This window comes from Amia ocellicauda, chromosome 1 (assembly GCF_036373705.1).
Source record: "Amia ocellicauda isolate fAmiCal2 chromosome 1, fAmiCal2.hap1, whole genome shotgun sequence".
In the NCBI taxonomy this organism is placed as follows: Eukaryota; Metazoa; Chordata; class Actinopteri; order Amiiformes; family Amiidae; genus Amia; species Amia ocellicauda.
This window is the reverse complement of record NC_089850.1, coordinates 31,949,090-31,973,421: the sequence shown is the minus strand read 5'-3', so window position 1 is coordinate 31,973,421 and position 24,332 is coordinate 31,949,090. Positions and strand designations below refer to the sequence as shown.

The following is a 24,332-nucleotide window of genomic DNA, read 5'->3' as shown; positions in this document are numbered from 1 at the left end:
AACTTAATTTCAGTTGTACAGTTTTTTTTCCGATCAGGGTTGTGAATTGCTATTGTTTCTCAGTTTTAGGATATTACTTTTTTTTATAGCCGAAAAAGGTGTTGAATATGTGTTTATGAGATGCTGTCTGGAATCAATGATTAGAACTTTGTTTCAGATTACGTTCTCACTTCTAAAACTGGAGCTTCATAGACAGTTCATTTAGCTGTGTGGCATGATTACCCAACTAAGACAGTCTTGTGGGGCATAACATATTTTTTAACAAGGTATTTTATGAAGATACAGTGATCAGGGATGACCGAATAATACATGTATTCCATTACACTTATTCAAATCAGATGAGTTTTCTGATTACTGAATAGATTGATTTTATGATTACATGTATCTAATTTACAGGAAAACAATATGTAGGGGTCCACTTGTTTTTATTTACATACAGCATAACTATATTGCCCATGATCTTAGCATGAACTTCAAATGCCAGTCTGTCCCCACCTGCTGGCCACTTTATGAATCCAGTAGCATTTCAGGGTTCAAATTGCAGTATAGTATTGCTAGTGAGAATTTCCTCTCGCTACAGAATGAACAAATAGCATACATGCAACATCTCTAGCTATTGCAAACACAATTCAGTAGACTTCAGTAGACATATTTTAAGATCCAGGTAAAAGTAGCATGGTTTGTGGTTCAGTTTTCCATTTATGTGAAAATATTTAAATACTTAAATATGTTAACCAATTTAAAATTAAAATTAAATTACATATATATATAGATTAAAACATAAAAAAGGTCAATTGGGATTCCTTTCGTTGTTAGAGAATAGCTTCGATCACATTAAAACCACTTGCGCTGGAGCTCTTGATGTTTGACCCATGCAATGTGTTGAGTGTGTTTCTGGAGTTTATACCTGGAGAACACTATCCATAACTAAAAGAATGGTTAATGAGAATAAGTGACCCTCCCTCTCAATGTTTTCTTCAATATCATAGTCATACAATGTTATTTTACTGTACTTTACTATGATTTTACATATAACCACTTGTATTACTTTGTGTGGCCAGAGATCAGTTGACGTATTGATTTATTCATGGAAAAGACTGGACCTTATTCATACTGACCAGGGTGCTATCACTGTCCTGTATGTGCTGGAAATGGTGGGCAGCTCTGAAGAGTCACAAACAGTTGGGAATTTTCCAAATTTAAAATGAAATATTGTCAAGTGACCCACAAAATGTAATGTGTTATAATTTCTGCACAGACAGCTTGAAGAGGCTGGTTTGAGGCCCAGAAGTAACTGACACCTTCAATGATGTTTAAGATGAGGATCAGCAATTTTATGCCACTTCGGTGAGCACTCTACATTTTTTAACATTTACCAAAAGCTTGGTAAATATGGTAAGATATGTCAAATTCATGTTTGAGTGGGAAGAAGTGCATTCATAGCTCTCTCCCATTTTGTCATGCTTGTTATTTGGATCAACTAATTTTCCATGTGTACACAAAGAGAGTATCAGTACAGACAAAACATGTCTAAGCTTGTAACTGTAATGACAAAATAAGAATTCTGAAGGTGTTTTCCATTTGCAATAAAAATGTGGTAGGTGCACGGTCAAAGTGATTATTTGCTAATTTAGTTACTGTAACATAGTCACCCTGTTTAGTACTTAAGTTGCAATCATTTTGACTTGCTAATCTTGTCCATACTCTTTTGTAATAGCACAATCCTTTCATTGTTGGCTGCGTTTAAGAATCATTTTCCAAAATAATTATTGTTGTGTTAAGTATAAGTAATAACATGTTCAGTTTGTTTGCTGATATGTTTAAAAGATGAAACCACTGACCTTCAGTGCCAAAACCTGTGATTTGCATAAGACATTACAAACCACAGTGAACACATAAGTTTTTTATTCAAATGAACAAAACTGAACGACAGTCATGGAGCGATGGAGAATGATGTCCCCTGGTCTTGTCTGTTGGTCCAGCTTGTGTCTCTCTCCGCTACGATGTGACCTCTCAGGGTAGTCAGAGGTCACTGAGCCTGGGGGACAGATTACCTCCGACTACACAGAAATCAGCTCGTGTTGTGCGAAGGTGGAGGAAAACAAACAGAAATGTGGGCTAAGAACATGTACTGTTAGTAATCCAACAGGCCTTGCAGGATCAGGGTGAGCCCTGACCCAATCCTACCAGGCCTTGTCATCTCTACACAATGGAGTACATTAATAGGATAAGATATGAAGCTAACAGTTGATATACCATGTGATACTACAGATTGTCATTTTATTTAATTACAAGGTCAGTTTAAACATTGATTATGCTTAAAAGAGAGTTGCCTATTTCAATCTGTATCATTATTATTGTTGGTGTTGTTGTTATTATTTAACCATATGGGTCACACTTATAAGGTACCATGATTCCTCATGAATTAATATATGAATACCACAGGATAAACACATGACTATGTTATGCACTTCTATTAAATCACATGTATAATAAGATTATGGTAAGTGCAGGTTCATGTGCTCAACATCAGAACGCAGGTACACTTGCACGGCAGGTAGGTTGGCCCAAACATCTTGGAGAACTAACCACAGTTCTTCTGTGGATTTAGGCAGCCTCAGTTGCTTCACTCTCTTCATGTAATCCCAGTCAGACTCGATGATGTTGAGATCAGGGCTCTGTGGGGGCCACACCATCACTTCCTGGACTCCTTGTTCTTTTTTTACACTGAAGATAGTTCTTAATGAGTTTCTCTGTATGTTGTTTGGGGTCGTTGTCAAAACATTAATATCAATTATATCCCAACAATAATGACAATTTATTTTCATATAAAAATGATCACTCACTATATATATATATATATATATATACGCTCACCTAAAGGATTATTAGGAACACCATACTAATACTGTGTTTGACCCCCTTTCGCCTTCAGAACTGCCTTAATTCTACGTGGCATTGATTCAACAAGGTGCTGAAAGCATTCTTTAGAAATGTTGGCCCATATTGATAGGATAGCATCTTGCAGTTGATGGAGATTTATGGGATGCACATCCAGGGCACGAAGCTCCCGTTCCACCACATCCCAAAGATGCTCTATTGGGTTGAGATCTGGTGACTGTGGGGGCCAGTTTATTACAGTGAACTCATTGTCATGTTCAAGAAACCAATTTGAAATGATTCGACCTTTGTGACATGGTGCATTATCCTGCTGGAAGTAGCCATCAGAGGATGGGTACATGGTGGTCATAAAGGGATGGACATGGTCAGAAACAATGCTCAGGTAGGCCGTGGCATTTAAACGATGCCCAATTGGCACTAAGGGGCCTAAAGTGTGCCAAGAAAACATCCCCCACACCATTACACCACCACCACCAGCCTGCATAGTGGTAACAAGGCATAATGGATCCATGTTCTCATTCTGTTTACGCCAAATTCTGACTCTACCATCTGAATGTCTCAACAGAAATCGAGACTCATCAGACCAGGCAACATTTTTCCAGTCTTCAACTGTCCAATTTGGGTGAGCTTGTGCAAATTGTAGCCTCTTTTTCCTATTTGTAGTGGAGATGAGTGGTACCCGGTGGGGTCTTCTGCTGTTGTAGCCCATCCGCCTCAAGGTTGTACGTGTTGTGGCTTCACAAATGCTTTGCTGCATACCTCGGTTGTAACGAGTGGTTATTTCAGTCAAAGTTGCTCTTCTATCAGCTTGAATCAGTCGGCCCATTCTCCTCTGACCTCTAGCATCAACAAGGCATTTTCGCCCACAGGACTGCCGCATACTGGATGTTTTTCCCTTTTCACACCATTCTTTGTAAACCCTAGAAATGGTTGTGCGTGAAAATCCCAGTAACTGAGCAGATTGTGAAATACTCAGACCGGCCCGTCTGGCACCAACAACCATGCCACGCTCAAAATTGCTTAAATCACCTTTCTTTCCCATTCAGACATTCAGTTTGGAGTTCAGGAGATTGTCTTGACCAGGACCACACCCCTAAATGCATTGAAGCAACTGCCATGTGATTGGTTGGTTAGATAATTGCATTAATGAGAAATTGAACAGGTGTTCCTAATAATCCTTTAGGTGAGTGTATATATATATATATATATATATATATATATATATATATATATATATAGTGTATAACATATTAGGATCATAACAAAATTGTTTTTTTTTTAAATCATTCACATCGCTTTAGAAAATGTTGCTTCATATATCTTAAAATTATACCTGATAAAATACAGATTATCCAAATTTGTAGCCACAACTTTTCCCTGTCATGAAAATAAATTATTTTTTCAATTGACATCAGTAAAGATATTTTGAACAAGATTCTAAATATACTATTGGATATATTGAGATTGACAGTAAATTCATCTTGTTTGTTCAGATGTGAAATTGCTTTACAGCTTTATGTATGGCTTTAACTGTACATATGCTGAAGGTGTTTTAAGAAAATTAAAGGTGGACTAACAGCCTTCAATTATATTTTAATATAACATGTTTCAAAATCGCTCAACTGTCTAAAGTGGAGATATCCAACTCATAAGCCAATTTACATGAAACACATAAGCCAAACGCAGATATCTCCGCTTTAGATGGCTGATGTTTTTATAAATTGTTCCATGTACATTAACATTCTATTGAACTTTAATTATCAAGTAATTGAATGTTAATAGATTTTATATTTGAATATCTATTTAATATTAAATTGGGCTATGTAATCTAAAGTGTTATCAAAAAGGTTAACAAAATATTCTGTATATATGCATAACAGAATTCTGCTTGAAATTAATTGAAATTCCCAAAATTGACTTGTGCTTCAATCAGAGTATTATTATATTACCTAGCAGATGCCTTTATGCAGGGCAACTTACAATTGTTACAATATAGCACAGCATGGGTTAAAAAGTACTACAACATGTGTCTCATGTTAGAAGAATGAAATGTCTTAACTGGGTAATTATTGATTATTTACAGTCACTATACTCTATAAAGAGTACAGTGTGTACTTTTTACCTTATTCTGAGTAAAGAAAAGAATATTGCAATATTGGAAGAATGCAATCATTGAAATACTTTAAAATTTGATACACGTAATTGACGTAGATGTACTAACAAAGTTTTATTAGCAGGAAGAACGTACTCAAGTTTCGTAAATTCATGGTTCTGTTTGTTACAGGCTGTTGGGTAACCATAGAGAACATCCTCCTTTAAAATGTCCTTTTTCAATTAGACCTTATTATTTTGTCACTCCTTATAAGGATGTGATTGTTCTAAAGACGTATTAGCAAGATAATTTATTACCCAGATTTTTGGCGTTCTTGCCTGACAGTGTGTCTCTTGTATTTGAAAGGACTCACTTGATCTTCAGCAGAACCTAGTGTTAAAAAATAAATAAAAATGTTCAATTTTTATATGGGATGTTACCACATTTTTAAGGATCTAATGCTGAGTGTACATACTGTACTAAATAAATGTGTTCCTACAGAAAGAAAGAAAAAATCCAACCAATGGTTTTCCTATACTGTGTGGTAACTGGATTATTAGACTATATGGAAAAATTACATATTTTTTATTATTAAATAAAATATATATTTCCTTACATTTCATGGTTGGATAGCCAACTAATAATATACTACTGTTAAAGGAGCTTAAATTCTTACTTATTACTTATCACATATCTGTCCTGTGCTGTGTTTGAGAGGAAGGAGATATTTACATTGATACATTTTGATAATTTACTCTTCACAAGTTTGTGCTTTGAGGAGAAATGATAAAGTTTCTATTTACACCAGTGTTTATTTTCTTTCATTTTCACTTGTCAAGATCATGTTACTAATCTTTGAAACTGAGGATGTGAGTGAAAAGTGAAGCAGACATCCAAAGTAGTACAGATTACTGACATTTATTTAATTGAATAGCTCATAATAGAAAACATAATCCAAAATCATCAATGTTCCATTTGAAAGGTTAACGTTTTTAGAACTCTTTTTGTCTTCACTAAATTCATTTATTTTTTGAAAACTTGCCTGGGAGTTAAGACTTTTGTGTAGCAGGATATTTGTGTTTCAGTTTTTATTATTGTTTCTCTTTCTCAAACATTATGTATGCCCCCCCAACCTCACTTTCTTCCATCTGTTCTGTTGTGGAGCTGCTGTGAAAGGTAAATGAATCCACAGCCATTTGAGTTAAATGACTGCCCGAAGGGCACACATTTCTCCTTTCGAGACCCTACTTCTCTTGTGTTTATTTGCCAATCAAGTGAGCATAAATGCGAAAGTGTCAGCAGGCCTTTCAGAGCCCAGAAAGAGCAGCACTCTGATCTTGTAAGGTTATAAAGTGGTGTTTCGTTGTCATTGTTTTAATGAGGCCTATGCCATGAAACAGGCTTACTAGAAGCAGGAGGCTGTTTAACAAAGCAGTTCAATTATATCTGTGGGGCTCCAAGAGGCGTCTTGAGGGCATGCAGAAAGATGACCAGGAAGAAAGGAACGCAAGCTGTAGGCATTAAAACAGAAAAAGGAAATCCTTTCATATAAACAGCCTTGGGTGAAAGACTACATAGTTATTTTCTCCTAACCAGTCTGCAGTTACCAGGAGTGTCTTTCACTCACCTTGCATTCCTTATCTGAACAGCCTGTTGTTTTCAGTGCCCACATTCTTGTGGTGAGTAAAAAAGCAGTGTTACAATTGTTACTGGGAACTTGAAATGGACAACAAGCTTTTACGCATCGAAAGCTGGTGGTTGAAACCCATCGGATTCAATTAAAAGAACTGTCATAACAATCTGTCAGGGTAATGACAGACTTCCAGTAGCTTATTTGAATACACGTCTTGTTTTTTATGTTTATTTTTTTAATGGATACCATCTAAATGGATTACATTTAAACTTTAGGTATCCTGAGTGTATTACACAAGACTGGATTTGTCAAGGGCGCCTTGTTGATAAAAAATAAACACGATTTTAAATGTATTTGTTCTCAAATAATTCTATGAGCACTAGAGGAGGATTTTTTTCCATTTGTTTTTGTCGAATCCTAAAACCCTGAATGTATTAATGTACACAAAGCAGTTGCACATGTCTCTGAATCATAAACAGTTATATTATTCTCTCTGATATGCAGAAGTGCAGTAGTACAGGGATCTCAGATTGGGGTATATCAATGCATGTCATTTTTATGTGTATCCCTGTCATGGCCTCATCCAGAACCTAATGGTTAAAAACATTTGACATACAATTTGTTTTAGAACATTAAATCTCTCTGAAAGTTCAAGAAATAGTCTGTAAATTGAATTGAAGGTTTCACTTAAAGTTGCTTCTTCCTAGACTTTATCAACGGAAATAGAAAGCAGCCTGATAAAACTAATCATGCTAAAAATTCTCCTCATCTAAATACTTGAAAATGTTAACAGGCCATGTTTGATTGTAAGGGTGGGGGGTCAGTTAGGGTGGAGACTGGCTAATAAAAGCAGAACAAAGCCCCGGTTTTTTGAATGATGAATATATTTAATGATCAAGTTTCTTGATGGCTATGATAGCCTTTGGAGAGAGGTTAGAGGAGGGTATGCTACAAAGGACACTGAGGTCTTTGTGATGACAACAGGAAAAGCTGCGAAAGAGAAAGAGACTTGCTGAAGGATGTCTCACAGGGAGTGGAAAGAGGGCTCGCGGACGGAAGGTGCTGCGATTGAAGAAGATGAAGAAGTCCTGGAAATGACTGTCGTTTCAGGAGATAACACTGATAGACAGTGCAGTGTCAAACAGAGCATGCCCAGTGACATTCAATCTGCAGTACAACCAGGATTTGGTTACTGGGCATCTCGGGAACATCAGAGGGCAGTCCTGAAAAAGGGTTTCTGTTCAGCTATTCACATTCACTATACTAGATGATGGATCCTTTTTACAGCTCTCAGACTGACGAGGAAACATTCATCATTTTAAATGCTGATTTAAAAATGCAACTGCATCATTATGTTTCCCTTTGACTAAAACAATAAGCTATTATACATAAGCAATTATGATTTCATGATATCATTTAACATTCAGCAGATGGTTTTATCGGTGACTTCCATGTTTCCTTTAAAATAACCTACAATATATAACATATACAGGTCAACACAAAGGCTTACAACATCACTACAAAAAATACATTAAGCCACACAATTAGAGTGAACGATATCAACTCATAGCAGCTCTCTATGATGGAAACATATTTGGAAACAAACAAGGGAGATTTATATATATATATATATATATATATAAAATATATATATAAAAAATAACATCACAGAGTCTGAACAGTAAACTAGAGAGACAGAATGAGAGAAATCCATGCAGGTACAGTGAGTCAGAACAAGAAATATAAGATACTGTTTGCACACTGTTTGTAGAGGTCAGATTTTTCTGTTTTTTTTTTAGTTCACAAAAACGAGCATTGCCCATTCAACAAACCATTATTAAACTTCCACAGTAAAAGAAAAGGGTCAGAGAAAAGGCCTAATAACACAATAGATGCACTCAACTTAGAAACCTATTCATTGATAGTAAAGGTGAGAAACAAACATATTTGGCTTTTATTACAGCAAATATGTGACACTGCCCTTCAAAAAGCTGTAGGGCAAACAAAAGGCATCTTTGTTGTCATCATCGACTATGTGTGCTGTATTTTACAACCGCAGGTAGACTGTTTGCCGTGCTCTATAGACAAGAAGTACCTCAAAAGAAGGAGAGAAATGAAACCCTGAAGGTGGGTCATTAAAAAGGGGAGAGAGGGAAATTAATCAATAAACTGGAGGCTCAATGTGCAGCAGAAAAGGCATCTCATCATAGAGCAATCAGTAAGATTTGGCAAGCTGTTAATGTATAACACTGGACACACAAAATCCAGGAGTTTTTAATGATCGTGATGCCTGGTAACCTGGGTAACTAGTAAGAAACACACACACACTTGTGTTTACATGTGCTGTTTCTTAATTTTATAAAATCTGTTAGCGGTTATTAACTCGTGGGTAGTTCTGTTCCTTATCATTCCAGTTTATGTTGCAAGCCAGTTTAACATGAGAACCATTTCATCATTAACACTTATCTACCTGTATATAGATAGATAGATAGATAGATAGATAGATAGATAGATAGATAGATAGATATAGATAAACATATATAAGAATACTGTTAAAATATTGTATCACTACTTTTCTAACCATAAAACTGTGTCTTGAAATTACAAGCACCCTTTTGCTTTGTTACAAATGTAGTCCTGTGATACCAATGCATGCTTTAGTGCTTCACTGCAGAGTATAAGTAAACCTGGTGATGCAAATTAAGTCTTTATTTCATAAATGTACACTATGATAGAGCATGTATCAGTACTTGACAATGTTTTCCAATTGTTCTTAAAAGTAGAAACATCAAGTCCGTTATCGAAAGGGTTGTGTTCATATTGTCAGTAAGTGAGCAGGCCCTTTGCAGCTTTAAAGTTCTATCATGAGAAACATTGTCAGACAAGAAAAAAGAGTTAATGTTTAGTTGTTTGCTTTTGACTTTACAGCCATGCTCGTATAGTGCCATTGCTTTTGTTTGTTTGTCCTCTGGGAGTGACCAGTGTTCAGGGTCATACGCAGATAAAACAGATTACAAGATGCATTAAATAGCACTTTAAAATAGACTAATTGCTCAGGTTCTCCACGTAGTAAAGAAATATGACTTATAAGTGGAGCACATATTTAGCTGTTGATGCCCTCATTGGATTACAGATACATACCCATATAATAGGTTTGGCTGGTATTTTGTTAACAGTAAAGGATAATAATAGATTTCACAAAAGACTATACTGCATGTTACAAAGTTAGCATCTGTCTAAGTAGTTATATAGAAAGCACGTTCAGTAATTACAAGAGGACCTAGATGCAGTAAATAATAATTATGTTACACTTTACGTGTTCCTCAGAATAAAAGAGAGGTTTATATAACTTTACAACCTAACAGAGAAGGCATGTCATTGGGTTTATGTTGTAACATATAGTTGCCCTGTATTATTAGGTGTGTCTTTACCAAATATGAGTCCTCTGACATATGAGCTCATAGTCCAAGTCAATGCTTCTGTTCACAAGTATGTGGCCACTGAAATTTTAAATTACTGGCATTTGTTGCTGTGGTATTCATGTAACCTGGCGAAATCAGACCTCTCAGGCAATACATGTGTGTGGGGGTGTGTAAGTTTCCAATAACTTCCTAAAAAAATAGATTTAACTAAAGCAACTGCTTTTGTGATGTTCTTTTTCCTTTTGCAGTGTCAAAATACATTTTTACAGAACAAATAAGCAACAGCTCAAAAGTTTTGAAAGTCAAATAACTTATTTTCCACATTATAGTATGACTGGTTACCAAACATTTCCACTGTACACTACACTACATTTTTAAATAAACAACTAAAGTATTATTAATGGAAAGATATATAACGAATGGATCTGAGAACAAGCCAAAATAATTGAGAGAGTGAAAATGGCAATGGGCTGGACACATTGCAAGACCAAGGAAGCTATTGAATGGATCCCAAGAGATGAAAAAAGACCTAGAAATTCATACACTTTGCAGGCGCGACATTGAAAGAGAAGCTGTAGATCAAAGGAAGTAGAAATATCTTGGGGAGGCCTTCATCCTACAGGGGATCTATATAGGCTGATGATGATAGTGCTTTGGTTATCTTTATCCAAATATAAAATCAATATAAAGTGTGTGTGTGTGTGTGTGTGTGTGTGTGTCCTATATGATTTTTGTTTTGTTTTGTTAATCAAAATGTTCTGTTCCAAAGCATTTGCTTCCATCTAGTGGTTGCTTTTAAGAACATTTTCATACCAGACACTATTTCACCAGGGCTCAAGACAGCTGCTTCATACTTTGAAATTATATTGGTTTGACTACCTTCTATATTTGTTGGTGTTCTGTGTATTCAACAGGAACAATTAATGAAAGGGTCAGGTGAATATTTTTGTAAAAACATACAGTAGACTCCAGGGTTATTCATACCATGGCTGAAACGTAATTTAAAGTTGATTTGGCTATAATTATATATATATATATATATATATATATATATGCAGATGTACGTTCTGCATGGAAAAGTGGTAAACTGATGAACAAATGAAAAAGGCTACAGAAGTGCCCTCTCCAGTGTTATACATATTCTGTTAAAATTGCATCTGTAAACATGAGCTGTCATATGATGTCAAGGTTAAAAATATAATTAACTGTGAATGTCTGATCTTTCTCATGTTTCATGTAATAACCATTGTGGCTTATAAGTACAGTATAGTGTGCTGGTTTGAAAGACTAAAAATGTATAGTGTACGTTTTCCAGGCTTTCCAAGCTTGAAATATACATTTTAGCAGCAGGGGGCGACATTATATTTGGATGCACTTTTTTCCCAACCTTGGGCCCTCTTCATGATGAAGTTTTGTTGTCTATCGTACCTTTCAAGAATCGCTGTACAGTCCATTGCGCCTGGAAAAGCGTATTATTGGTTGCATGTGTGTAAAAGGACCATAAACTCCAATTCCAGAAAAACACTTAAATTCCCCTTTTCAAATCAGTCCATTGCATTCAACTTTGAGCGGGCTGTAGACATGTCTTTCCAGTACCCAGAAGTGTATCGGGACGAGTCTGTAGTAAGTACAATTTCATTATGCCGGCCGGTTTTTGCAGCTCAATGTGGCTGGGCTCCGTGTGCTCTTTGTCTCCATGGATGTCTGGTTTTTAAATGCATGTATTTATTTTATGCGTACCTTATAGATACTTAAATAACGGCCTGTATCATCTGTTTAGAAACATTGCCATTATTAGATACATTTTAATACAGGAGGTTCATCCAAATCGAAGGCCCAGTGCTTATTTTTCATTCATTATTTCATTCAATTGGAGAAATCCTTCTATGACATGAAATTTGAAGTTGTAAAGGTTTTCCTTGAGTCTTTCCCAGCTTAACCCGTCCCTGGTGCTTAATTATCGCCACATGCAGTATTGGATGACGTTTGTTTCCTCACAATTATCGATCATTGTGTGTGAAACATTACAGTCTTTTGTGTTTCATGACGTGTAGGCTGTATCTATTATATTCCTGACGGTGTTACAGGACATCGTTTAAAATACAAATGCGTACAAAAACGCATATAATTAGATGGTTTCCTATGGAGAAGCTGAGTTGGAGGTTATATTTGGCCATGAAATCGGTTGCAGTTGCGTTGCAGTTTGCATTGTCCCCCCGGACACAATCACAGTGCTGCTGCTGCTCGTTATTTCTTTCCTGTCCCCATATGAGCACATTAATCCGATGGGAGAGTTAAGTTTCCAGTCAAAGTCTCCATGCAGGCAGTGTTTTATCTATCATGAGTACACGGGTAACGTGCAGTTGCTTCACAATCAACATTACTTCTGCATTATGTGTTGAACGTAAACAGTGCATGTATATAATTGCATATGAACATTTTAAATATGATGCACTGTATACAGTAATGTGAATATTTCCCTTGGCCCTGGGTTTAATGTGTTAATGTTTATGTTGATTTATTTTGCTGCTGGTACACTTTTGAGTGCCTCAATAATAATAGAAAAGGTTCCTGGGCCATCAGATGGATACTTATTTTGTGATCAGAGCACTTAGAAGCATTAATTTCCCTTCCTATAATCTCCTAATCTGTTTTTAACCTCTCCAGGTGGATGATTACCATGGTGAGAAGGTACCAGATCCATATAGTTGGCTGGAAGACCCAGACAGTGAGAAAACCAAGGTACAGATATTACAGCACTCCCCTGGCACATGGACTCCCAAGACTATATTAGGTTTTGTATAGAATAAGGAAATGTCACAATATTAAAGTGTCTATCAATTAGAAGTTTTAAGTCGCATAAAGTCACAAATGATCTCCTTTGTTTTACACAACTGAATTTATTAATCTATGATGTACAGTTTTCATTAGATAACCACTTATTTTCTTTTTCCTTTTCTTTTTTTATTGGATATTTTTCAGGTTGCAAATCATGATGTGAAAATAATAGTGTACAATTCTAAATACAGTAACAGACACAGATTTAACAACCAATTTGAGAACAAGTGCACAGATTTATAATCTATTCTAAATTGCTCTCAATGGTATTATTTATTATTAATAATAATAATAATAATAATATTTATTGCTTAGGAGACGCACTTTACATGCAAAAAGTGAAAAGCGTCAGAACAGATCTCTTGCACTTTTTTGGTCATGACAGTGCTGCTCTCCTATTTACATATCAGTTGATCATACAAGGAGAAATTGGTCTTCCCAATGCAAATGAGCTCCTAAGTATACACATTATTTTCAGGTTTGTTTTACACTAGGTGACTTCCATAATAAGTTAGGATAGTTATTGTTATCTTCTCATGTGATGACTAGGCCCCAGGACTTCTTGATATTGTTGAACTGCATTTACTGACCGCTTTTGAATTAAATTTGTTCCAGGATTTTGTGAATGCCCAAAATCAGCTGACTGTGCCATTTCTTGAAGAATGCCCTGTCAGGGACTTGTTCAAAGACCGCATGACAGAACTGTACGATTATCCCAAATACAGCTGTCCATTCAAAAGAGGAAACAGGTATGACCTTCTGAAATCCACTATATTTCAAGTGGCAATTAAAGCTATTTCATCAGATAGTTTTATTGGCCAATCACTGCTTCCAGGGGGATCATTTTGAGAGTATGTTGGGATCGTTCTAAAATGTGGGAGAAATCCATCTGTCATAGAGTAGCAGCTGTAATAGTTGTATATGTTTATGTATTGAGCAGTCCGTTGTTTTAACAAAATATTATGGTAATTACAATATAAATCTAGTGCATGATGAATCAAAAGCTGTGGAACACATTAACATTTTAATGTGTGTCATCATTAATGGTCATTTATATGCACTACCGGTCAAAAACACCTACATTTTCCCAGTTTTTATTGAAATATATGCAGTTTAATGTCTCGGTGTACCATACATCAAATAAACAAGAAAGATGATAAAAAGAAAAAATGAAATTGACAGATCCTTTAAAAGGGCACCAAATCCATGTGCTTCTCTTTAATCCCATGTGTGCTTTTCACTGTTGTGTTGTTTGGTATCCCATGAAAGCGTAGACTCTCAGCTTTCTAATGACGTGAAGCATTCTCTGAATTGAAAAATGTGCATTCTGAAATGGTGGGGTGGGGTGATACTTGGTCTGAGTAGGAATACAAAATCTCAGAAAATATTGACATATTCTGGAACCAGACAGTCTACTGATCAAAATGTCGAGATGGAAAACTCTTTTTACAGTGTACTAATACACAATGATTTTACATAATTGTTTGATAGAACATCAAATAATAATGCTGTAAATAATCGTTAGGTTGATCTGAACAAAACAAGCCTATTTGCAAAGAAATCCGATCGAAACGGAGTGATCTTTGACCATCTGAATGAGGGCTCTGAATGACGGCGGGCAACATGGAAACTGTAAATCGGATGTTTGAGAATGAAACGCGCTGGTAGCCAAGAGAATAAGCTTTCAAACAATGTGCACATTGTAAGAATACATTGTCACTTCTATGCACAGGAGCTGCACATAACACTGCCAAATAATGCTTAAGAGGGTGTAGTAACAGTATATAACTCTGAAATGTACATTTTTTCTTTTTTTTTTTTTTAAATAGTTTTTTTGAAACCTGGCAGTTTACCACTTACCTTTGTACCATTTCAGGTTATTCACTGGACTTGAACTGCTTAAATTAAAAAAAAAAAAAAAAAAAAAAAAAAAATGGGGGTGTTCTAAAACTTTTGACCGGTAGTGTACATGCGTCACACGAGAAATATATTTTATTTAAACTGATACCTTTCCTTCCTTACAAATTACTTCTAATGTAGTTATGGGAAATTACCCATTTGACAGCCTATACATTGCCCACAATCAAGCTTTTAATGGTGTGTGTCAAAGGATTACAGGGAGGCTCTGGCTGGCTGTATACTTATGCAACTCCCAGATGCAGTAGTTCATTTTAAATATGGAAGTGTAATAAAATAACTGTCATAAAATCCTAAAAGCCTGTCTGTTCAGATTTGCACATTTCAGTTGCACTGTAGGTTGTTGAAAGCATGAATTATACATTCAAATTTCGTTACTCCAGGTACTTTCATTTTTACAATACTGGACTTCAGAACCAGAGTGTGATGTATGTGCAAGAGTCCCTGGATGCCGAGCCAACAGTGTTTCTGGACCCAAACAAGTTTTCAGAAGATGGCACTATTGCTTTAAGAGGTAGGAAGCACTCTTTCTTCTATAAAAAGGAAAACCATTGCGATATCAGTACAGCGAATTAGATTATAGTGTTAACAAATGTGTTCCTTGTCCCTTTTTCTTTAAATTAATTTAATGTTTAAAGGTGAAGTTAGAAATGTAGGCTAGGTCACACAACCTGCCTTGAAGCTGCTGTTCAGAAAGCAATGGCAATATTACTGTCCTGGCCTATTTTATACAATGTATATATCCAAAAATTTTCTTAAATGTATTCAATATCTCAATGGTATTTTAAGTCAGTCAATGAAATTAACCATTGAAACGAAGTAGTCTTGAGTTTGTACATTTGGTTGATTACTCAGAATTTTAAAGTAGTGTAACTATATGAGGTTAAATATAATTTGATTGATTTGTGTTTTTACTTTAAAAAGAAAACTTAAAAACCTGTGTACGTTTCAGATTAGGTTGGTATGTTTCTGAACATCCTTCTATGCATTCCTGTCCACAAGATGGCAGTGTCAGGGAATTTACATCAAATAGACAGAATGGTGTGCTTATATATATATAAATAATGACAATACATTAAGTTGGTTTCCCATGAAAGAAAAGGATTTAGTTATTAGGGTGTGGTTTGTTTCATATTTCAGTATCTCTGTTACATACACATTGTATAAAATGTTAGGTTTATATTACAAACTAAAAGTAATAATATTCTTGAAGCAGTATGCTTAATAGTACAAATGTGTGATTCCCTAAATATTTATGATGTAAATATAGCTAAAAGAAAATCAATCATGCAACATTCTGATGGTATTGCCAGTGTTTCTCTTTTTCCTATTTTCTATAAATGAACCACACGAGTGGAGCCATAAAGGTCCTGGAACGGTTTGATTTGATATTCTCGTCGTCTGCCAAAGACTCAGTCAGCTGTGTTGCAGCAGAAGTGGAAGTTACAGAAATAAATCACTTCCATTTGCTCTTGCTATCAGGGGATTTTGATTCCTGTAGCACGTGTCTCCCTTCCATCATCTTACCTGGAAATCACTAGCAGGGCTTTCTTGGCACATAAAACAGTGTTGGCCTATAGTGTGAGAAGTGTGAGTGCAATTGGAAATCTCAAACTGTATATCACATATAAAATCTATCAAAGTGTGTGTGTGTATAGATAGATTGATATGCATATATAGATAGAAAGATATGAATGTCATATATGCACATTCTAAGTGTATATACTGCGTACGTGTCATGTCCCATTTGTATCTCATAGCACAAAAATTTAAATAGAATCACAAAATCATAGAAAGAAAAATTGTACACCGTAAATGCCTCCCATTTTTTGTGGTTCGGGTGTTCTGTGTTTCTCTCTTACCACTTTGCTTTTGGACTTAATTGCACTGAATGACTGATTAATTGAGCACATTTTAAAGCAACTGTAACAGCATTGAAAAGCCATAGTGCCGCTGCAGAGGCCTGCATTCTGCTTCAGTTTCTATTGGCCACAAATTGATGAGCAATGTCTAAAAGCATGACAGATGTCAGAAATCACTGGCTCGGACTAAAGTGCTGGTTTATAGAAAACTCTTTGAATGCAGCCCAGGCACTAAATGCAGAACAGACTCTTCTGAAACAAGTGTGGCCATCAAGTGTACTGTACATGTATTAAGTAGCAGGCTCTTCATTATTATTTGTATTATTGATTTCTTAGCAGACATCCTTACCTAGAGCGATAGCAATAACAGAGTAATTACGTTAAAATGTGTTTGCTTGTCTTGACATTTTATTCCAGGCTATACGTTTACAGAAGATGGAGATTACTTTGCGTATGGCATCAGTGCCAGTGGCTCTGACTGGGTGGAGATCAAGTTCCTACGTGTGGAGGGTGCCGTAGAGCTGGAGGACCGTCTGGAGAGGGTCAAGTTCAGCTGTATGTCCTGGACTCACGACGGGAAAGGACTGTTTTACAACTACTACCCCGTGCAAGACGGAAAGAGCGACGGTAAGAGAGCAAAAGTAATCTGTAAACAAGCCTCCCTACTTTTCTCAGACTTTCCTGTGTGGACGAGGGATAAGAACATAAAGTTTACAAACAAGAGTAGGCCAGTCTACCCATTGTGCTCGTTTGGTGTCCATTAATAACTAAGTGATGTAAGGATCCTATCCAGTCTATTTTTAAAAGTTCCCAAATTTTCAGCTTCAACCACATCATTGGGGAGTTTGTTCCAGATTGTGACAACTTCTCAAAGGATAGAAGCCTTTGGGAAGTAAAGAGTATCTATTTGCCTATATCCAAAATGACATCATGAGAAGTAAAACGCCTCACAATTTTTAATGTGGGTCTTCTTGTGTGCAGTTTGATTTTAATGAATTAAAACACAGAACATCTTCATGTATTGACCAACACTGTAGAAGCCAAAAGTTATTTTATTTCTAGACCTGTAAGTTTAGATAGATTGAATACAACCTTGATATCTTTAGGAGCTTTTCTTGCTATAACATTTGACCTGGAAAAATGTAATGTCACTTAATTGAATTGTTTATTCATCTCTATGGTTTTTGAAATGCAAATGATTTTTATTCTGAATGTTAATGAATGCACTAGTCTTGCAGGACATATCATATTATAATGTAATGGGCTAGACCATGGGTTTTCAAACCAGTCCTGGAGTAACCCCTACCCTGCTGGTTTTTGTTCCAACCTAGGTCTTAATTACTTAATTGAATGTTCTATTGCTTTGTTAGGTCAATTATCCAATTAAGTGATTAAGACCCCAGTTGGAACAAAAACCAGCAGGGCAGGAGGTACTCCAGGACCGGTTTGAAAACCCCTGGGCTAGACCAAATAAAAAGTTTGACCTACCCATGAATCAACAAGTACAAATTGATCCCCTTACGCAGATTCATTTATTATCAGATGCCAATTTGTACTACTTAAAAATCAAAATGCAAGAGTGTACAGCTTCGTAACTTGAGATGTGCGGGCGAGTCAAAGTTTTGATTTGATCCAGCCCTAGAAAAGTCTAGGCTCGTTGGGTACCTGTCTCTTAATTCTTGTTGTTAAATATGTATGAAATGGTGATGATGAAGTATAATTTTAATTGTTATTATTTCAGGCACGGAAACCTCCACTAACTTGCATCAGAAGCTTCATTATCATGTCCTGGGCACGCCGCAGTCGGAGGACGTCCTCTGTGCAGAGTTTCCAGAAAATCCCAAGTGGATGGGTGGGGCGGAGGTACGACTCTTCCAGAGCTGCATGACAACTTGCTACCATATGATTAACTGTAACTGTAACCATTTCAGTCCATAATGATTTTTTGAAAATAATTTAGAAACTAACAGTGCCTTTTTATTTCCCTCTCCAGGTGTCCGATGACGGACGCTATGTCTTGCTGTCTATCCACGAAGGCTGTGACCCAGTGAATAGACTCTGGTACTGTGATCTCCAGGAGGTCCCAAATGGTATTAAAGGTATTAAAATGATATATACATGTGCAGTTCAAATGTGCCTTATATAGTTTGACTTTTAAATCAGAGTAGAGATCTTTATGAATGTTTTGTTACTACTGAGTATGTAAGTGGGTTAATGAGGATTTAAAGGAATAATTAATTTGAAATATACAGAGACGTTTTATAGACAGTGTGACCTTTTTGTAATAATAAAATGCAGAGAACTCCTTAGAAAAAGATTCTGTTCCTACAGGAAACTGAAAGATCAGAATACTATCAGTTAATTCGCCCAGTTAATGGAGAAATAAAATATATTGCTTAACTGTTAAGAAACATTTAAATATCACTTTATGGGCTTCATCTATTAAATAAAGTTGCAACCAAGCAATGGAACCGTAAAACTGTGTTTCTCGGAGAGACTCAGTAAACCTATTTTCTTCCACAGATTAATCTCCTGGTTATAAACCTTACTGTCTAACCCTGCGTTAAATTTAACCAGTTAAATTATATTTATTGCTTCACTAGCTGTCTTCGGCATTTTAACTGTGGTAGTCTAGCTGACACACCTACTGCTCCTCAGTCTTTGTTAATTTGTGTCAATTCCACCTTTTATTGGGAAAATAGAAAGAACCCAACTAAGCACAAAAAGTGGAAGTTTCAGCAGGATCCGTCCCGTCCCTTAATTATTTATTTGCTGCTGTTGTGCAATTAAGAGGAAGGGGCTAGTGCAAATTAAGGATTTCTCCATGCGGAAGTTTCAAAAGCACATTAAGCCTACTGCTCACCTACCTTTTGAAGTTTCTCTTTCTGTGCAGGTAATGATTTTTAAAAATGCTTTCTCACTGTTACATTCCACCAACAGTTTTCTCATCCTTTTATTGCAACTTCATTTCACTTAACTGATTTGATTTCAATAACAGGATTGTGCAAACACAAATGAAAAGGTTATGAAACCTGTAGTTGTTTTAATAATAAACACACTCCTTTGTATTGCTGCCCACTGGTGTATCGCCAGTACCTTCCAGTCAGACTTATCAACCAACTTAGGACCAAACAGTGTGTACCGAGAAAACATCATCGCACCACAAAGCAGTTTCTTCTAAACCTGTACAGTTTTCTTGACTTTTCCAGAAAGGCATTACTACTCTCACCATAAACTGTGTCCCTCAATTGGGATTTAATATATATACACACACACACACACACACACACACACATTTATTTTTTTACTAAGCTTGTGAATTTTATTTAAAGTTATTTAAAATTGTTATAGGGCACAGTACAACAGTAACCATATAAATGTAAAAGGCTATAGATTGTTTTAGAGTGCCACATGCTGTAATATTATCCAGTGACAAAAATAAGCAGAAAATACAGCATCTGTGTTACACTGTAACAGTGGCATAATTAAAGTTTGCTGCAGTCTATTTTTCAAAATGTATTCCATGTCATTCTCACTGGAACTTGCATTGTCTCAGTCTTTGGTCATATGCACTCTTCTCCTGGAATCAAGAATTGGGTGTAAAAGTCAGACTGTAGTGTTTCCCTGCAGATTTAGAATCCCATTATGTATTCATTAATTAGTTATAATAATAATCATACATATTTTACACTTAAGTGTTCTGAGAGCATTTGCATGGAAGAGGATGTCTACAAATACTAAGCATGGTTGCCAGACTTCACACACACACACAATCAACCTGCACAGCTGGACCTACTCCACATGAGAGTGCATGCGGTCACACATTAACTGAGAATAGCTTGTTTTTTTCCATTTGAAATTTAATTGGAGGAATAAAATCCATCCTATTAACATTTATTGTGCTAATAAAATGTCATGTAGTTATGTAAATGGAAAATTAAATTTCAAGTTTGGATGGTGTACAAGAAACCACAGTTGTCCATATATATATATTTTTTAAAAGAACACTGACTTGCCTCACATCACTCTTCTCCTCTTTTAAAAATGGCTGTGAGTCCTAAATAAAATGTATAATTTTAGAATGGTTAAAGAGCAGATTTTGGAAAAACAAACATTGTAATGTTTACAGGTATGTTCTGTAACTATCTAAAATTATCATAGCAGGCTGGCTACATTTTGGATTATTACATTGTTGATTGTGGACTGATGCCACTGATTAAATAAGCAATGTTTTTTTAATGCATTCATTGAAATGCTTATATTGCTGTCTGGATTAAGAGCTCTTTAACAGCGGGTCAAGGCACAAAGAGCAAATGCAATTCTAAAATAATACCAACTTGAGTCATTCAAATCAGTCTCTTGTGATTGGAGTGCTCACTGTAATGCTGAGGGATATTTCAGATCTCATGAATTTTCATATATCAACAATTGCTATATACATGCAATTTGAGTATGTCCAAGCTGAGATGATTACAAGTAGGGATTTTCCCAGCATGGAAAAATATACATATCTCAAGTTTCCTACTTGAAGCTAATTAATTCCAATCGTGACTATTGGAGTAGTTTCCCCAAGTTGCATTTTTAACAAAGTAATAGTCAGCCTATTCTCCAGAGAATGCGCTGGAAGTGTAAGATATTTGTTATTTTATTTTTTTACATGACCAGAGTACAGATAACTCAAATTAATGCTCTCTCTCTCTATCTATCTATCTATCTATCTATCTATCTATCTATATCTATATCTATATATATATATATATATATATATATATATATATATATATATATATATATATATACATACATACACAAGAAATGTACAGTGCAATCTATAAGTATTTGGACAGTGACACAATTTTAGTTTTTTTGGCACATTGTTTGGATGGAGAAAGTGAGGAGTCCACGTAGACTCCTAGGTCTTTCTCATGCGATACTTCATCTAGTTCTATTCCTCCCATAGTGTAATTATGGTGCTCTTTGACACATCTATGCCTACATCTGGAGAGTGTTCTTGATCTCTTCGACAGTTGGAAAAGGGTTTTTTCTTCACAATTGAAAGTATTCTTCGGTCATCCACTACAGTACTCTTCCATGGCCAACCATGTTTTTTGCTTTTGCTGAGCTGACCAGTGTGTTCTTGCTTCTTAACTATGTACCAAACAGTTGATTTTTGACACACCTAATGTTTTGGCTGTGTCTCTGATCTTTTCAGCCTGCTTTATTGGAATTGACACTTCTTGGTCCTCATGTTCAGAGACAAATGCAACAGACCCCAAATGCAAATGCCACACCTAGAATCAGGTCTAGTCCTTTTGTTAGCTATCTTGTGCATGAACTAATGATGCAACGACACACACCTGGCCACAAAACGGCTGAGCAGCCAATTGTCCAATTACTTCTGATCCCCTAAAATGTGGGGACTATGTATAAAAAGGGCTGTAATTCTTACACGGTTCATGGTCTATGGATGTAATACCCACGGGGGTTGGCACTGTGTGGGATTCTCAGTCACAGATCTGAGTCAAGTCTTTTTTTTTTTTTTTTTTCTCCTATTGAGGCTTTTGAAGCAGTACATTAATCTTTCAATCTTAACAGTCAACTGTATTTCCTTTTCAATTTTAGGGATTTTGCCATGGGTGAAGCTGATCGACAACTTTGATGCCGAGTATGAATACATCACAAACGAGGGCTCGGTTTTCACCTTCAAGACCAATTTAGATGCTCCACGATATCGTCTTATTAACATCAACTTCAATGATCCAGATACTGCGAAGTGGGAGGAACTGGTTGCCGAGCATGAAAAGGATGTTATTGGTGGGTTTATGACTTTTACTTAACGTTTGATTCTAATATTTACATTCCCCTTCCAATTATTCTAAATTTATTTTTCACTAATTTAAATGTTAAATGTTATTTATCTTGCATATAAAATGTTGGAACTAGAACTTTAGATAATTCCTAGTTGCTAGTGTGTTGTTGAAATGTTTAAAATTAGGTGATCGAGTGTATCTGTGTGCTTAACACCACCTCTACAATCGTATCTTTTGCTTTCTGCATTCATTCCTTACCACCAGTATTAGCAGTTGATTTAATCTGTTTTGTCTTTGACCTGTGTTGACAGTCTCCGACAGATGGTTGCAGAGATCTTAATTACATTACTCATCAGTGGAACTTAATTGTTTAAAATTAATTTAGGTATTTGCTACAATAAATTAATATATTTTTTAACTGCCCACTCTGTTTCATAGTTCATGGCTAAAATAAAATTTTCATGCCACAAATAAAATAAATGTCCAAACTCACTGGGTTAATTTCCGGATATGTTCTGTAATAAAACCAGTGATTAAAGTAAATGTGTAATATGCTATAAATTAGTGATACAAATATACTCCAGGAGTGATTGATTATTATTTTTTTTTAGTCTGGAGTTGAATATAGATTAGTAAGATGCTGAGTTTAATTAGTAAAGCTTATGCAAATACTTGTAATTGTTATTTAGCAGTAAAAACTAGACTGTTGACAATATCAACAATTGGGAAAAGCAACATGTACATTTTGTTAAAAGGAAAATTGCATGGATTTGATCATTTGTAGCCCCCAGAATAATTAATGTGTGACCTGTAAATAGGATGTCACAGAGGCTCATGGTCAGCAGTCCACCTACAGAAAGTCTGAGAAATTAACCTCAGAATTTATTTTTTTGGAACATAAGAAAACTAAATTTTAAAATGATTTCCATTCCAAAAGACACATTTTATACTGATAAGTTTCTGTTAAAACTAGTCTGTTTTTTGAGATTTGTATTTGTTTGTATTACAAAATTATTACATTTGTTTTCCTACAGAATATACACTTGTACCCGTTTGGACAGATGTTATTTTATGGAACTGCTTGTGATGGGTTATAGTCTTCTTTCAGTTTATGTGACCTACTCCCTGTATGATAAATATAATGGTTACGCATGTTTGCTGTTTAGTGTATATAATGGCTTTTAAAATGGGCTTTTACATTCACAATTGCACTGAGACCTTTGACAGTCGTGTTAGAAAGAGGTGACATTGATGTTGTCATTCCCTTCACTGTTCCATTTTTCATAGAAAAAAGGCTGTCCCTAAAGAATAAAGGTCGCATATACAAAGTATGAGAGTGTCCGATAAGCATCTAGTTTTTTTAATAATACTGATATGAAAAGAGGCTGTCAGTGTTCCAAATTCCCTTTTGTCCTGCATGCAATTGCATTTTTCATTTTTCATTTTCTATTCACCCATACCGTAAAATACTGATAGAGTAGAGTGATTGGTTCAGATGGGAATCTGCCCACTGTGTAGTAATTTGTATGCTATTTGTGAATGGCTGTTTGTATCTAATGCAGAAAACCTACCAGGAAATGAGAATTGCTCCTGTCCAGTCCTGTATACTTGACCTGTGAATGGAGCTCTTTAAATAATGTGTGAATATCCCACCATGCACAGCTAATGCCAGACATTGCTGTGGCCGGCTTCTTTAATCATGGAAGGTAACTCAAAACGTATTCCTTACCAACATATTACATTGAAAACCCATACTTTTCAGGTTCCTTTACCCAAGGTTGATTTGACAGATTCTCAAATGGTTTTACAAGTTGTTTTTGTTCGTGAGAAACTGGAATAACTAGGCTATCTTTTCAT

The 24,332-nt window shown here is 35.7% G+C and overlaps 1 protein-coding gene across 1 annotated transcript in view; it reads left to right on the top strand.

The window, feature by feature from the left end:
* The first annotated feature begins 11,475 nt into the window (after positions 1-11,475).
* Positions 11,476-24,332, top strand: part of prep (prolyl endopeptidase) — a 29,132-nt gene continuing 16,275 nt past the window's right edge. Inside the window, exons 1-8 of the mRNA XM_066701893.1 lie at positions 11,476-11,671; positions 12,716-12,790; positions 13,502-13,635; positions 15,187-15,317; positions 17,083-17,292; positions 18,407-18,528; positions 18,659-18,764; positions 22,288-22,479. Of these exons, the coding sequence (XP_066557990.1) occupies positions 11,630-11,671; positions 12,716-12,790; positions 13,502-13,635; positions 15,187-15,317; positions 17,083-17,292; positions 18,407-18,528; positions 18,659-18,764; positions 22,288-22,479 (1,012 nt within the window). The 5' untranslated portion in view covers positions 11,476-11,629. The remainder of the gene's footprint in view (positions 11,672-12,715; positions 12,791-13,501; positions 13,636-15,186; positions 15,318-17,082; positions 17,293-18,406; positions 18,529-18,658; positions 18,765-22,287; positions 22,480-24,332) is intronic.